Genomic DNA, 15316 nt, shown 5'->3' with positions numbered 1-15316 from the left:
AAGTCTTCCCCTTTTGTAAAAAGTTATCACCTAGTTCAATCTCAATATCTTGCAGGCCTAAATCCTAGGATCCCATGGTTCCCTTTAAAGGAAGAGGAGACTGGTAATGAACAGAGAACCTATCACTCTCCTAAAACTCAGTTTTATCAACTCAACTAACAACCATGTTCCCAAGTTCTAAAATGTCAAGGAAATACCTAACACTTGTGCATCCGTCCCTTTGTTCTGATGAGCCCTTTCCTCTAGGCCAGGAGGTTCTTAACCTGGGGGTGCGTGAACATTAAAAAAAAAAAAAATTGTTAATTATATTTCAATATAATGTAATTCTATGCATTTTATCTTACATATTTAAAATGTGTCTTTCTGAGAAATCTTCAGCAGATAGCCAAAGTGGTCTAGGACTCTTAACTCTAGGTCCAATTGATGATCACATGTTAGAAGATCAGTAAAGGATGACAAATATGCACTTTTCCTATTCTGCTCAGAAGTACCAGACTTTGTCAAGGAAAACAGTACAAGAGTTGCTCAAGATTTTTTATAGCACTGCCATAATGATGGTTCCTTTTGGCCTGGGGAAGTTAACAGAAGGATTAAGATACTGAATAGGGAATGGATAACCTTTAGTCATATGGGACACTAGCAATTCTGAGTAAGGACAGAAAACCCACGTCTATAAGCTCCTCACCCCAAATGTCAGCCCTAGTTACTCTCACCAACTGCATGGACACTTTAGCTGCAATGGGCCTTGGTTTCCTGAATTGGAAAATGGCAATAATATTTGCATTGGCTACTTGTGAACCTTAAAGCATTATTACAAAAGGACTGTTTGTAAACCTTAAAGTACTATAAAATATGGGTTATTGCAGAATCATTTTAAAAGATTAATTCTAGGAGCAGTTAAGTGGCAGTGGATAGAGCACCAGCCCTGAAATCAGGAGGACCTGAGTTCAAATCTGGCCACAACCACTTTCTAGCTGTGTGATCCTGGACAAGTCACTTAATCCCAATTGCCTCAGTAAAAATAAAAACAAATTAAAAAAAAAAAATTAACTATCAATCCCCTCATTTTATGGAATGAAGAAACTGAGACCCAGATATGTGATTTGCTTTGCTTTGCAATCCACAGACATTTGATCCTTTCTCAAGGCACCAGGAGAGTAGAGAGGGAGAGGAATGCAGCCACTAAGAATGTGGCTTCTTCCTGGGTGCAAAGCCCCAAATGACTTAGCAGATAAAGAGGTCCCAAAAAAATGAAACCTAGGCAAGCTACTCTCCAATCATCATATCCTCCAAGGTCAGATATGGCATAGCAGAAATTCAATTTAACCAGCATTTATCAGATGTGTTGGCTGTTTCTGGCACTTTAGCTTATACTATATATTAAGTATACATATCTTCCAGTAGTCCAAAACCAGCCCTTAGGGAGCTTACATTTTACCAAGGGGATAAATCTAAATATATTAAGTATAGTAAATTTTAAGAAGGGGAGACCATGACATTTTCAGGGTGACGGGTGGCAAAATTTCATGGGAGAAGGCAGAGTCTATGCTCAGTTTTAAAAGAGACTACAAATTCCAGAAAGTAGAGATAAGAAAAGAATGAATGATGAGATTCTACTGATTCAGGAGGACCAGGTTTGTCTTTTGGCTCTACCCTATAAAATTGTGTGACCCTGGGCAAACCATTTCTCTTCTGAATCTCAGTTTCCTCATTTGTTTAAAAAAAAAAAAAAAAGGCAGTAACACATGTACTTCCTATCTCAGAGTATAAGAAGTACAAATAAAAATCATTTGAGAAGAGTGTGTAAAATTCTTTACAACCCTTAAAGTATAATAGAAATGTCAGCTATTGTGTATAGGCTCCCAAGATGAACAGCTGTTGACTTCCAAGACTTCTAAAAGTACACAACTACTTCTATCACTGCTCAGAAGAAACATCGGATGTGAATGAATATGGGCAGAGTGTTCCCAATGGAAACACAAGGCTCATGTCCAAGAAAACCATAATACTTGGTTTTGGTAACTCCCATTTCTGGGATCCAGAGCATGATGAGCCTGAGCTGAGGGAGGAAGACTTGCTGTGGCCCATCTTAAAAGCAGCCACTGAGCCAGGGGTCTGTTTCCAATCAAAGTTTCCTTTAGTTGCTAGTTCTGTCTCTTTTCCAAAATGCAGCACTCCCACCATTACCTCTTTCCCAGAAGACATTCCTCATTTCTCTTCAGCATCTTCCCTGATCTCTACCTACTCCTTAGTTCTCTAAGGGTCTTTAAGTTGCCAGACCACCACCCCAAGCTAGAGAAGGCATCCAAGGTGCAACTGAGAAGCTGCCAAAAACAACTACTAACCTATCCCTCTTCTTGTTATTTTTAAAATCAGTTGAGTCTGAAAAGCAGGTGGAGGGAAGGAGTGAATTGAGAAGGGGGTGGGAACAAAAACTGAATTAGAGAGAAGCGCCAAATCCTCTAAATCCTCAGCAGTTGGCTGTAATTGCAGCCACGGGAAGGAAGTATCATCTATATCCCTAGCTTACATTGAACAGCAAGGCCTCTCTACTCCATAGAGCCTAATTCAGCCTAACTCCCTCAAGACTCATGGGATAATTCCCATGGTTTACCTGAAACTAGGATAATTCAGATTCTCCCTCTTTTTGGCAGGTGCCATCTTGGAATTCCTTGTCATCCAATAAATGTAGATTTGAACTCAACTCCTAGGGAGTGATCACCAAGTCACCTTAGCATGATGGAGAATCTCCTACAATCTTGAAGCTCAATAATTTGCTAGCACTTGCACAGGGATACTGTTCTCCAAACATGCTGCAAGTTTAAGGGGTAGGAATGAAAACCAGGGTGATTGGTACAAAGCAGCATCTTCTCTGGGTCCCATCTGGCCTTCAAAACTCTTAACAATGATTATTTGGATTTATAGGACCTCTTTCATCTGAGGGGACCCAGAAGGTTCACTTATATCTCAGAGAAATGCTATGAGATAGAATAATACATAAGGCAGTACCATTTTACAGAAAGAAAAAAAAAATGAAGCATGAAATATGAGAAAGTAGTATATAGTAAAGTGGGAAAATACTGCCATTTGGCGACAAAGACCTTGATTCAAATAATGCCTCTCCTAAGCATTTTTTTTATAGACTTGACAATTTCTAAGGTTCCTAGTGACGATTCATTTTATGTTCCTACAAAGAAGGCAAAAAGGAAAGAAGAAACGATTTGGCTTTAAAATGGCCCAGGAATTCTTAATTCCTAGCCTTGTACAAATTCAAGGTTTTGCCATTGAATGGGATAATCAGTTTAGGAAAAAGTTTCCTTGTACTGGCACATCTTTGCTTTAAGAATAAGTGTTCCTAAACCAGTGGCCCACATTCAGCTTTCAGTTAACTCCTTCCTCCCAAAGGTTGGGGAGCTGAGGGTGGGAGAGGGAAAAAGTAATATCTCCACTCCAAAGCAATATTAATTAGTGAACAGACATCCACTAAATCCTGTACCACTTTAAAATAGAAAGATAGTTTCAAAGGTAAGCTCCAATTCAAGTAGCCTTCTCTTACTTACCCATAATTATATCACAAGATCAATTATCATACACCCAAAATAGCTGGTTCTTCCTGGCCCTTTGCTCTACCCAATGGGTAACTATGGTCTGAATGAGAACTATTTTAAAATCCAAGAGTGAAAACTCAGAACTCTGTATTTTAAAAGGGAAGTCACATCTCTATTCTTTTAGATCCTTTACCCCTGGGGAAGAAAGAGGCAGGAAACAAAAGAATGTCCCTAATAAAAGCAATTAACCACTACATTAAGTTAAAGTACAAAGCAAAAACAAACTGGACTGAAGGCTTAGTTTTGGTTCCAGCCCTGATGGCAATGCTAAGTATTTCTCCCTCGTTAAGCCTCAGTTTCCCCTTATGTTAAATGAGAGTGCTGGACAAAATATATACGATCCTTTCCAACTCAAACATTCTCTCTGTTCTATGTATGGTCCCCCTTACAATTCTGATAATCTATCATTTCAGTTATCCAGAATTAGACCAAGAAGCACAACTTAGCAGATCATTCCAGCCCTAAAAGATCATGCTTTCAAACCACAAGACCCAAAACTCCTACAAGTCCAAAAGAAGGCAGTTTGGTGTTGTAGAAAAATGGCTGTGACTGGCAAAGTCACTTAACCTGGGCTAGTTTCCTCATTTGTCAAACTAATTTGGTTAGATATCCACTAAATCTGAGATAGCAAACACATATCTCAAGTGCTTCCTGAAAAAGATTAAAAATGTAAGTGGGAAAATAATTAACAAAATATATATACAGTGAGAATGTTACTTTTTAAAACATTATGTGACCATCAGTGATTCTTATGTATCCATTTGGTGGCCCCAATTTCTACTTCATTTTGATATCACTGCCCTAAATGTACCTCTTAAATATAAATCAATGAATCTAAAACATATTTAATTCTTCAATAGGCTATTTCTAGGAAAATAAGATAATTCCAGGAGCAGAGATTTCTGAGACCAAACCTCACTGGCACCAACCATAATACTGTCAACAGCAAACCTTTGATAAATTTTTATTAAAAAATGAGAACAAAATAAAATACAGAACAAAGTCAAACATAAAGCAAGAAAGACATTTTGTCTCTTAAGACCTCAGGCTTGCTGAACTACACCTCCAAATTCCTCTTCCCTACTCTACCCTCTATTATTAATGCCTCATCTTTGATTCTATGTCCCTAGAACTTTGGCTCGGCCAGGCATGGTCCATAATATTCCCCAAAACAAACCCAGAGCAGAAAGCAATACCTGTACTCACATCCAGAAAGAAAGAGAGAGAGAGAGAGTGAGTGTGTTTATCACTTTGACACCCTAGTGTTTAGCAAGACCAACAGGACTCAGTGCTTCAGGGCTTCTCTTCTGAAGAATGGGTCAATTCTGACTGGGACACACATAAAGCACTGAAAGTGTTCTAGAGTCCCTGCCTGACCAGAGAACACAGACTACATAGAAAGTCAGAAGAGAACATAGAACTCTCTTTACCTGGTACTTATCAAGTTCAGGCTAGGAACTTGAGGTACAAACAGCCCCAAACCATTTCAGTGTGAGGATAAATAGGCCCTTTTCATGCAGAGGAAGTATTTAACAAGTTGGAATTACTGGGTTTCTTGAGGACACTCCTGGTTGATTACCCCAAAAAGGAACTGTGACTTTGCCTAGCTTCCCACTTAATGAACTGGAAAGCTCATTTTAATTCCTCGATACTAGTCACCATTCTTACTGTTTGTGAAAATGGGGCTATGCCCAACAAGGTATTTTGGAACAGAAGACCTAACTGTGGAGACCCAAGAGCTACTAAGTCAGAGACTGAATGTTAATGTTGGTCCAAGTCTGAATCCACTGATCCCAGGTCAGAGGAAAGGCAATTTCATGATGGGACTGGATAGCAGGTTTTATCTGTAAAGTAGAGGGAATTCTGCTAGGATTGGAATCTTTCACCAAATGCCTGATTGAAAACGACTAGAAAACTTAACAAATGGCTCAACAAGTAGTAGAACCTTTGACAAGTCATAGCAAAAAGGGTCCCAAATAGCCTCATGGAAGTTGTTATTGCTCTAATTCTTGAAAGACAGAGAGTAGGTCAGGGTTCTCTTTCTCTTGTACATTAAGCTCATAAAAACAACTCTCTCCCCTATAGACTCAATTTCTTTTAAGGGGCACATCTGCAGCAAAATACTAGCAATCTCTCCAAATGTTAGGGCCTCAGAAACCCAGCTTTCCATAGAAGTCCGGTCCCATGTTACAATAGGGCAGGCTGCTACTATGGCCACCCCCATCTTTCCACTGCTGACATCTGACTATAAACTTCACTTCTCCTCTTGGCTACCAACCAAGTCTTGCACCAGAAAGGTTTCTATCCTAATTTTGCTAATTGGCTCCTAGTACTAAAGGCACATACATACCACTTTCTTCATTCCAATAACAGAATCCAGTCTTCCCTTTTGGATATGGAAATCCCTGCCCAACTCCCTGGTACTTTCCAAGCCCCTTCCTAAGAGCTTCAGAAAAGTGAGGCAATCTCCATTTGACTTCCTACCACAAGGCACCCAGAATGCCCCATATCTTTTAAAATTATCAACAATTAGATCCAATCTTTCTTGAGCAGCAAGATAACTGTAAAATGTGTGTGTGTGTGCCTATATATATATACATACACACACATATACTCACACACATACGTATGTATTACATTTAACATATACTTTAACATATTTAACATATACTGGACTGTCTGCCATCTAGGGGAGAGGGTGGGGGAGAAAATGGAACAGAAAGTTTTGTAAGAGTCAATGTTGAAAAACTACCCATGCATATGTTTTGTATATAAAAAAATTAATAAAACAAAATTATCAACAATTAAAAAACACCCTTCCACATTCTTTCATTTGAGTCTATCAACAATCTTTCCAGTTAGGTACTAAAGCTATTATTGTCCTTGTATTACAGAGGAAGAAACTGAGGCTCAGGGAGGAAAGGTTACCTGTCCAGAATACTATTATCAGAAATAATATTTGAACCCAGACCTTATGGATTCCACGACAAGTTCTCTATCCATACAAAATACTACCTCTCAAAGACCAAGGCTTTTTTCCATTCTGCTTCCTTAAACTCTATGGCCTAGGGACTCTGGGACATACATAGTAGAGATTTCTTTATAGAAAAGACTTTTGAGATCCTTTAAGTTTTCCCTGTCTCCAAAATGACCAGAGATCACTCTTCTGGCACAGAGAGAAGCAGTGCATATCTGACACAACAGGCAAAACTCCCTATGTCTCTTGGGCTCTTTAAATTTCATAGTTACGAACACAGGACCTAGGGAGAAAGAGAAGACTAAAACTTGCTCTCAAAAAACACAACCTCTGAGCACCCATGGCAGAAAGTGAGAACTTATGAGCCCTAGGGTCTTGGTAATGAGCTGAAAATTGAGTTTTTTTAGAGTTGATCCCCAAAGAAATCCCTAGCACAAATCTAAGAATAAGACACCCCCCCAGCCCAGTAAAGGGCTAAAAATAGATAAATTATGGTAATGGGAAAGCGTTCTTAAAAAAAAAAAAAAAAAAAAGGCTCTCTAGAAAACCTACTACTTATTAGCTGAGTTTGAGTAAATCACTTTTCTCTTCCAGGTCTCAGTTTCATCATCTATAACTTGTAAGAGCATCTCCTCTGAAAAAGGAAATGGATTATTTAGAATTTCTGTGCTCTAATGAGAGAGTAGGACTTGCTCTCAAAAATCTAGTTCTATGTCCTACACTTATCCATTCAATCTGCCCCACTGTTAACTGTCAAGAGATTCCATAAACACTGATTTTGAGGCTAAAAAACAAAAAAGATTTAAATAATTCAAATTCCCTAAAATTACTTACTTGGCTTTGAGAAGAACACAAAATCATGTTCTCCAAATTGGCAGGGATATTAGCAGGTCAGAAAACAACTCTTTCATTTTACAGGTTAAGAAAAGACCAAGATTCAAAGATAGGACTGTGACTTGTCCAAGGTGTCACAAGCAATAGATGACAAAGCTAGGGAGTAGAACTAGATTCCAATCCCATCCACAGCTTTTTCATTACACTCCCTGCAACTCAGATTCAGGGGTTCACATTTAGCTTAACAGCCCCTGCACCTTACCTCTCTGATGATCCCTTCCTAATATATTCCAAATTGTCCAGAGGATCCCAAAAGCTTCAGCTCCTTTCCAGAGCTTATACCTTACACTATGCAGCTACTCTTTTTATTAATCTGTTACCAGAGATAAAAAATGTGACACTAAAGAACAGCTACAATAAAATGTTTATTCCTATACAAATGTATCTTGTGAGAGGTAGGAATAAAAGAAAAAAAGGGAAAAGCTGACAAACTTACTTCTAGTGACTACAATCCAATATCATAGTTTAAATGCTGGTTATCCCAACTAGTGCCACTCCCAAACCCCAAAACAACTAAGAACCCCTTGGAATACAGATTCACTGATTAGTCAGAATTTACATGTGTTAAAAACATCAGCCAAAAGTTTCCAACAACTAGATTGAATCCATATAATAAAATGTCACAGCCCTGGTTCTATTCTAACATTACTTTGCTAATCCCCAACTTCAAAACTACAACTAACTAAACACTCTCTTCATAGATTAGAAAGTAGCAAATTACAGATTTTTAGAATTGTTAAGAGATGTTATCAGATAAGACCAGCTTCTTCAATTCAAATGTTATATTCAGTACTTACCATGTGCAGAGTAGGTATTCTACATTAGGGGAGATTCAAAGATTAAATAGATAAATAAGAATATAAAACAATTATATGAGACAGAGCAAAATGTGACCTGGATGAGAAGAAGGATGAGAGAAAGCTTCTTTCCCCCTTCTCAAAGTTTTCATTTTTGCTTTTTTTTTTTTTTTAAATTAAGTAGCCGTCATTTCCTAATGCTTCTCTTGAAACAAATAAGTACAAATCAAAACAAGAACAATGAATATGACTGAAAATGTATGCTTCCTTCATTCCATACCTAAAGTCTATCACCTCTCTGTCAAAAGGCAGGAGGCCTGTCTCACCAATCAATCCTCTGAAGCTATGATTGCTTCCTACATTGATCATAATTCTGAAGTCTTTTAATGTCTCCTCCTGTATTATTGTGGGATTCATACAAATTGTTCTGGTTTGGCTTAGTTCACTCTGTATCACTGCATACCAGAGGCAGACAAATATAGCATAAAGAAAACTAGGTTTAAATTCAGAAGACTTGAGTTAACTCCTGGCTTGTTACCTGTGTAACCTTGGGGAAACTATTTCAAATACCCAGGCCTCAGTTCCTATTCCAAATCAAAAGGTTGGACCAGATGACTTTGGAGTAAGGCCTACCATAAATCTAAATCTAGGAACCTGAGATTCATTAGAGAAAACTTCATGGAAGGGGCAAGTGAGCTAGATAAGGAATGGTTAGGGTTTCAAACAGGTAGCAAATATTCTAAGGTTGAGAACTAGGAAAACACCAGCGATTTTTAGGGGACTTAGAATAGTCTGGATTGACTTGAAAAGGTAGGAAGTGCCAAAGAGCTGAAAATCGAGTTGTCTAAGGTCACAACAATGAGTTACAGTCACCAGTCAAAGCTGGAACCTAATCTTGAAAATCATAGTTCTAATATTCTCTGATACTGTACTACCTTAGCAAAGTGATGTGAAATGTTGTCAAGTCACCAAAAAACACACCTAAAGCACAAAACACAGATCTTGGAGAGGGTGTATCATAAACCCAGAATCAAATCCAATAGCAAAGATTACTGCAAACTGTTATCTTTTAAATCATAACTGAAATTTAGGTTTAAAACCTTATTTCCTACCTCTGGAAATTGGGAAAAGAGGAACTGTCCAGATCTGGGGGAAAGTTAGGCTAGGAGTAAAAGTTTTAGTTGTGGCTATAATCCAGTCTATGTTCCACTTAAGATATAATATGTAAAACTATAGCACAGAAATAGTATTAGTGAATTTTATTTCCTCAGACTACCTTAGAAAAACATGTTATATATATTGTAAATGATTTTGATGAATGGAGGTAGTCTCTTGATGTACTTGTAAGTAGATTTTCAAAAATTAATTATATAGGGATTCACTATAACACATGCACAGAAATGCTTTAATTTCAGCCTGGGTTTTTTTACTCCCCCAAAAGTACCCTCTGACTTCCCAAACTGGCATGTGGACAGGGAACAAAACCCAATTTTGATCCTAGGCTGCTAAGCATGAGATAATTAAATCAATTTTAAGAACATAATATATTAAGAGATCATAAGAGCTGGAAAAATCCTTAAAATTTTCAGAACTATAGAAAACTTAGAACAGAAAATCTAAGAAATGACCAAGTTAGAAATCATTTACTACAATTCCTTTATTTTTACAGATTGAGAGGCCAAATAAATAATTTTTTGGGTTATATGAATGTCCTCCATTTGTATAAAGCAAGACTAGAATTATTTTCAAGAGTATAATATTTAAATTTCAGTTTGTATTAAATGGGATACATAAGAGAGTACCAAGTATTATAAAGAATTTTGAAGGACTATCTAGATAGTCCACTTTAATTTCACAAATGAGGAAACATTTCAGAAGAGACATGACTGGCCCAAAGTCATAAGGCAATTAGGGAAAGATCAGGAGCACAAATCTGGGTTTCCTTCTTTTCAAGTAAAGGAAATACTAAAGAAATACAATTCTATAGAAGACAATGTGAATAATCTACTATAGTAAAAAGTTGACACATTTAAATAAGCCTAGATACAGCTACATAGGAAAGTGAGCAGGTATTTGACCTCAAAGCATCTTTCATTACTCCTTACTGTGCATGTCCCCTCAAAAATACTACCAGAGCCAAACCAGTGAATAAAAATAGGCTTCTACAGCAAGCTTTGGAAAGTTTGCAGCCTGAAGTTTACACCCTGTCCTGTAGCTTCCAAAAAGCTAGAACATGATATTAATGCAATAACCTATCCAACAAATCTATGGGCGTGTAAGGTCTGAAGGGGACCTCAGAAATCAATCTAATTCAATCTTAATAAACTCAGGAAAATTGAAGACCAGAGACTCTTCCAGTGACAGAAACAACATAATCAGAACCCTGGAATACTTGTCTTTTCTCTTAACATATCTGCCTATCACCCATATGCCCAAAGAGGCATGGCAGTATGTGCTGAGCACTTTTCTCAGCTACTTCATGATATAAGAAGGGCAACTACGGCTATTCATATTTACAGATAAAACTTAGCATAGGTTTTATTTGATTCTAGTACCCCAGCTATTATCAGCAATTAAGAAAGCCAAAGCTTGAACTCTGATCTCATTCTATGTTTACTACACCATGTATGTTAAAGAAGATGCCTACTAGTACCCAAATCACATTATTTTTGCTCTCCTACAAAACCTAGGATTTTTAAAAGCACTAATTCCAAGTTCCAAAAGGGGCTTTGCATCCAACAAGATCTTAGTTTTAAGCTGATTCAATTGTTTCTCTGTGTGAAGACAGGATTTTGCAGTGGTCCCACTGATTCCACTGGTGCTATAGCAATAACTAGGATTCCAATGACAGAGTTAACAGCGCAGAAACCTATCTGGGCAAGATTTGGTTTGAAGTACCTTGAAAAGAATGTCTACCTTCCCCCATCTTGTTAGGAGAGAAGGGGGGAAAAGTCAAGAGTCAGGCCATGCATTTCCCATATGTCAACAATGGTGATGACGCACCATTTTAGAGGGCATCAGCTTTCACAAAATGCCAGCACATGCACCTGTAGGCCTTCTGACGTTTCTCACTGGGATTTAAAATCCAGAAGGCAGGCTAGCTATTCAACAGCCTGGAGACAGCCACACGTGGCTACTGATCACTTCCCTTTCCTTCAGTGATCTGATAGTCCATTTAGATCATTTTTTAGCTCAATGTATCCAAACCAAAGTCCCTTTCCCTTATCCCCTGGTAGAAATAAACTTAAAGAAAATGGAGATTTCCAAATTATCTTTTGCATAAGAGCATGTTGTAGAAAGGGAGGGGTTAAACACAATTTGAAGTACTGTTAGTAAATCCCAAATGAACCCTCCTCCAATGAAGCAACCTTAAGAGAAATGCCATTGCAACACTGATCTAAGGGCTGGCTTTTCAGTTTCCTCCAGGCCAAGGCCTCATGCCAGGCATGATTTTACCTCCTCCCATTTGACTTTCCTGAGGCCTAAGGTCTCCCCTCAAGTCCACGGTGTAGACTTATACACGGGGGAGAATCACCATCATCCTAGTTGGAAGAGGGCCAGAAGACCAAGACAGGGGGTAGTGTCTGCATTCCCAGTCACCATTTCAGGATCAAGTAGAGTATAAGGCTGAGTGATCCTGTCCAATTTAAATAGGTTGGGGGGGGGGAGGGGGGAGGAAGAGGAGGGAGGAGGAATGAAATGAGTTTAAATGGGCTGGCTCAGGTACCTAGGGCGAAGGGTGAAAATCAAGGCCACGAGGCTCCCAGCACAGGCCCAATCCTCCCTCTGCCTTCCCCTCTTCGGATACAGTTGCCCAGCTCAGGAAATTCAGCTCCTAACTTCGGTGTACTGGGGTGAGGAGACCCCATCCCAAGGCTGGGGGAGGCGGGGAGTGGAGGGGAAGGGTACAGGGTACGCTGAGCGGAGGGGATGTTGGGCCGGATCACATGCTATTTCGGCAGGCAGTGAGGAGAGAAACCACGTTGTCTTTACTGCAGTGGAATGCTGGGAAGGGGAGGAAGCTCCGTGAAACACACATACATACACACTCACACACACTCACAGGCATACACCCTCACCCGGCCCGGCGGGGCCGGCGTTCTAAAATCGAACCCTGCCACTGGGCCTCGAATCCCTCAGATCCCCGCGTGGCCGCCCCGCAGGGGCAGACCTGTCACTCACAAGGCGCAGCCCCGCAGGGCCCCCACTTTCACTGTCCTCCGCCACCTCCCCCCCCCACCTTCCCCACCCCTCCACATTTCCACGCCCCTCTTGTCCGGCTCCCTAGCTGGATATTTCGGTAGGACCCGACCCAACCCCGAGAAGAGCCTGTAAAAATTACGTATCTGGGTATTGGAAGGAAACACACACACACACACACACACACACACACACACACATGTACACATGTGCCTCACCATATTCTCAATGACACGTTTAGTTTCCTTCTTTCAATCCCCCCCACCACGGGCTCCTGGGTGAGGGGGAGAACACCTAATCCATCAACCTAGAGATCGAACATTAGGGAACTTTGAAATTCAGAATCCATATTTATCCCTACGAACTCTCGTTATGTCCAGGACACGCTTACAGAACGCTTACAATACGTTAAATATTGCAAAGCTCGAAAAGCGGGATGCGGGATTTAGGAGAATTTCTTCTTTCGCCCTTGCCCCCCCCCCCACCCCCCCGCAGGCTGCGAGTGTTTCGGGAGGCAACGGTGAGCGAAGGGAGAAAAAGAGCCATTTACACCCGAAAAGTAGTTTTCCCAGGGGCTCGAGGCCTTCTCGCCGCTGCCCGCGCCAGCTGCTACGGCCCCTGCAAGGCCGCTCAGTCCTGCCCCAGCCCGGACCCCGACTACTACAAAGCGCAAACGACTGTCCAGGGCCTGGGTCACCTCCCGGGGAGGACCCTGGGGAGGGGCTAATGACTGCGAAGACCCTTCAGATGGGTAGTTAGGAAGGGAGAAAATCGTGATGGAGTCCTCGCTCGCGCCATCCCCCCACCCTGCTGCGGCCCCGCGCGGCGTGGAAGCACGATCTGAGAAAGCAAAGGGGCCAAGTACCCACCTGGCGGGGACTGTCCGTTCACGGTGACCAAGGCCGTAGGTCCCGCGTTTTTCGTCCACGGATTCACCTTGGGCGGAGGGGCCTCTACGAACTCGCGGCGGCCAGTCTCACCGCCCTCCTCGCTACCACTGCCGCCGTCACTCTCGCCCCGGGGCGGCGGCGGCGGCGGCAACTGCAGGCTCTCCCTCTCGGGCTGGGGGCCCTCGTCCCGGGACGGCTTAGCCGAGCCGGGCGGCCGAGAGGACCGGGCGCCTTCGTCCAGAGGCTCTCCTTTCCCCTCGGACTGCGGCGTCTGCTGCTGCGGCGGCGCCGGCGGCGGCTGCTTCATCACCAGCCCGCCGTGCTCCTCGGCCTGAAGGAGGGGGTTGCCCGGCGGGAGCGACTCCACCTCGGTGGCCATAGGAGCGCCTGCCTCCCGAACTGAAGCCCCCGCCGGCGCCGCGGCAGTCTCGCCCCCACCCCTCTCGCCCGCCGCCGCCTCAAACTTTCCTGAAGCTGCCCGGCCTTGCCACTCTCCTCTCCGGGAAGGCTGCCTCAGGGGGCTGCCCCCCTCTCCGTCCCCGGGGGCCGGAGCAGGAGGGGAGTGTCGAGGGGCGACTCGAGCCGAGCAGCCGGGCGCGGCCCCCTCCTTTTTCTCCCTCCCTCTCTCTCTCCCCGTCGGAGGGAGCAGTCGAGAAGCCCAGGCCCCGAGCGGCGGCGACGGTGCCGGGGCGGGGGGGGGGAACCCCTGTCTTGTCTCCTCGCCTGGGGTCGTAGGCTCCCCCCGCCACCCCCCACCCCTGAAGGCCTGGGGCCCAGCGGCTCTTCTTTCTGCCTTTCCCACTCCTCTCCCTCTCCTCTTCCCCCCCGGGGGCAACCCGGGCTCCCTGCTCTGGGCTGCAGCAATATGGAAGGGGAGAGCGGAGCGGAGCAGACCACGCGATCGGCGGGGGCGCGCTTCGCAACGCGGCGTCTCTGGGACGGGAGGGGAGGGGATGCGGTCGGGGACGGGGACGGGGTAGCGGGGCCGCGCGCGCCGTAGCCCGGCCTCTGGGAAAGGAGAGAGCGCGCGCGCACGGCTTCGCTTCCCCTCACTCCTGACTCCGTCCCCACCTCCTTTTCTCCCCTCCCTCCCCCAGTCTCTCTGCTCCAGTTCCCAGTGGGGGGGGGGAAGAGGAGGGCTCCGACGGGACGGGGACGAGCACGTGCCTGATGCAATTCGGAAAGGTGGATAGAGGGAGAGCGCAGAAGGGAGGGAGCCATGGGGGAGGCCGCGGAGGGGCGGGGATCTCTTAAAGGGCCCGCATGGGGAAGCCAGGCCGCAGGTGGAGCACATGGATTTAGGGCCATGCGGCGGCAGTGCCGGGTTGCTTTCGTTTCTTAAGCGGAGGACAGCAGACTAGTTGGTGGGAGATGAATTTGCATTTGGAATAGGGAAGGAAAAATGCTGATTAACGGACACTCTGGCTCACAAAAGCTTGGGTGGATTCATTTGCTTGGGCCTTGCAGGGTCCCCCCCGTCCCCGAACCTTGCGCTCTCGGCCTTCCCCGCCCAGCCTAGGTGACCTTGGCGAACCACTTTCTCCCCCACGTGCCTTAACCCCTAGGCAAGTTTCTGCGCTATAGACTGGGAGAATGGAGGAGGAGGAATTAAGTTAAAGCGCTGGAGGATCGGACGTGGGTCTGCCACTTAGCTGCTAGTGTCACTGACCTTACTCTTAGGGGGCGGGGGCATGAGCCTGGAGAGGGAAGTCCCTCTGCCCTTTGGAAGGCAGATCTGAATGCGAACAAATGTTGGCTAACACAAATGCACTCTGGTTCTAATCATCTAAGCCAAGTGAATGACAAGATGTTCATATTCTACAGAATAGTTCTTGATTATCATCTCAGCTGGGTACAGGAAATCCTAATCTTTTTGGGGAAAGGATATATGCTTTAAAACAATACCACAGAAGGTCATGACTAGAGGAGAGACCTTAGGACACAGACTTC

General features: G+C 43.4%; 1 protein-coding gene across 6 annotated transcripts in view; it reads right to left on the bottom strand.

The window, feature by feature from the left end:
- Window positions 1–14267, bottom strand: part of LARP1 (La ribonucleoprotein 1, translational regulator) — a 49402-nt gene extending 35135 nt beyond the window's left edge. For 2 of the 6 annotated variants that reach the window (XM_051978766.1, XM_051978767.1), the window contains exon 1: window positions 13346–14258. In XM_051978766.1, the coding sequence (XP_051834726.1) occupies window positions 13346–13745 (400 nt within the window). In that variant the 5' untranslated portion in view covers window positions 13746–14258. Of the gene's footprint in view, window positions 1–13345 lie in introns of all 6 variants that reach the window. The other 4 variants (XM_051978765.1, XM_051978763.1, XM_051978762.1 and 1 more) reach the window with 4 other exon arrangements.
- Window positions 14268–15316: the final 1049 nt, after the last annotated feature.

Source organism: Antechinus flavipes, chromosome 2, assembly GCF_016432865.1.
Source record: "Antechinus flavipes isolate AdamAnt ecotype Samford, QLD, Australia chromosome 2, AdamAnt_v2, whole genome shotgun sequence".
Classification (NCBI taxonomy): domain Eukaryota; kingdom Metazoa; phylum Chordata; class Mammalia; order Dasyuromorphia; family Dasyuridae; genus Antechinus; species Antechinus flavipes.
The sequence above is the reverse complement of the archived record's forward strand: the minus strand, read 5'-3'. Positions and strand labels throughout refer to the sequence as shown.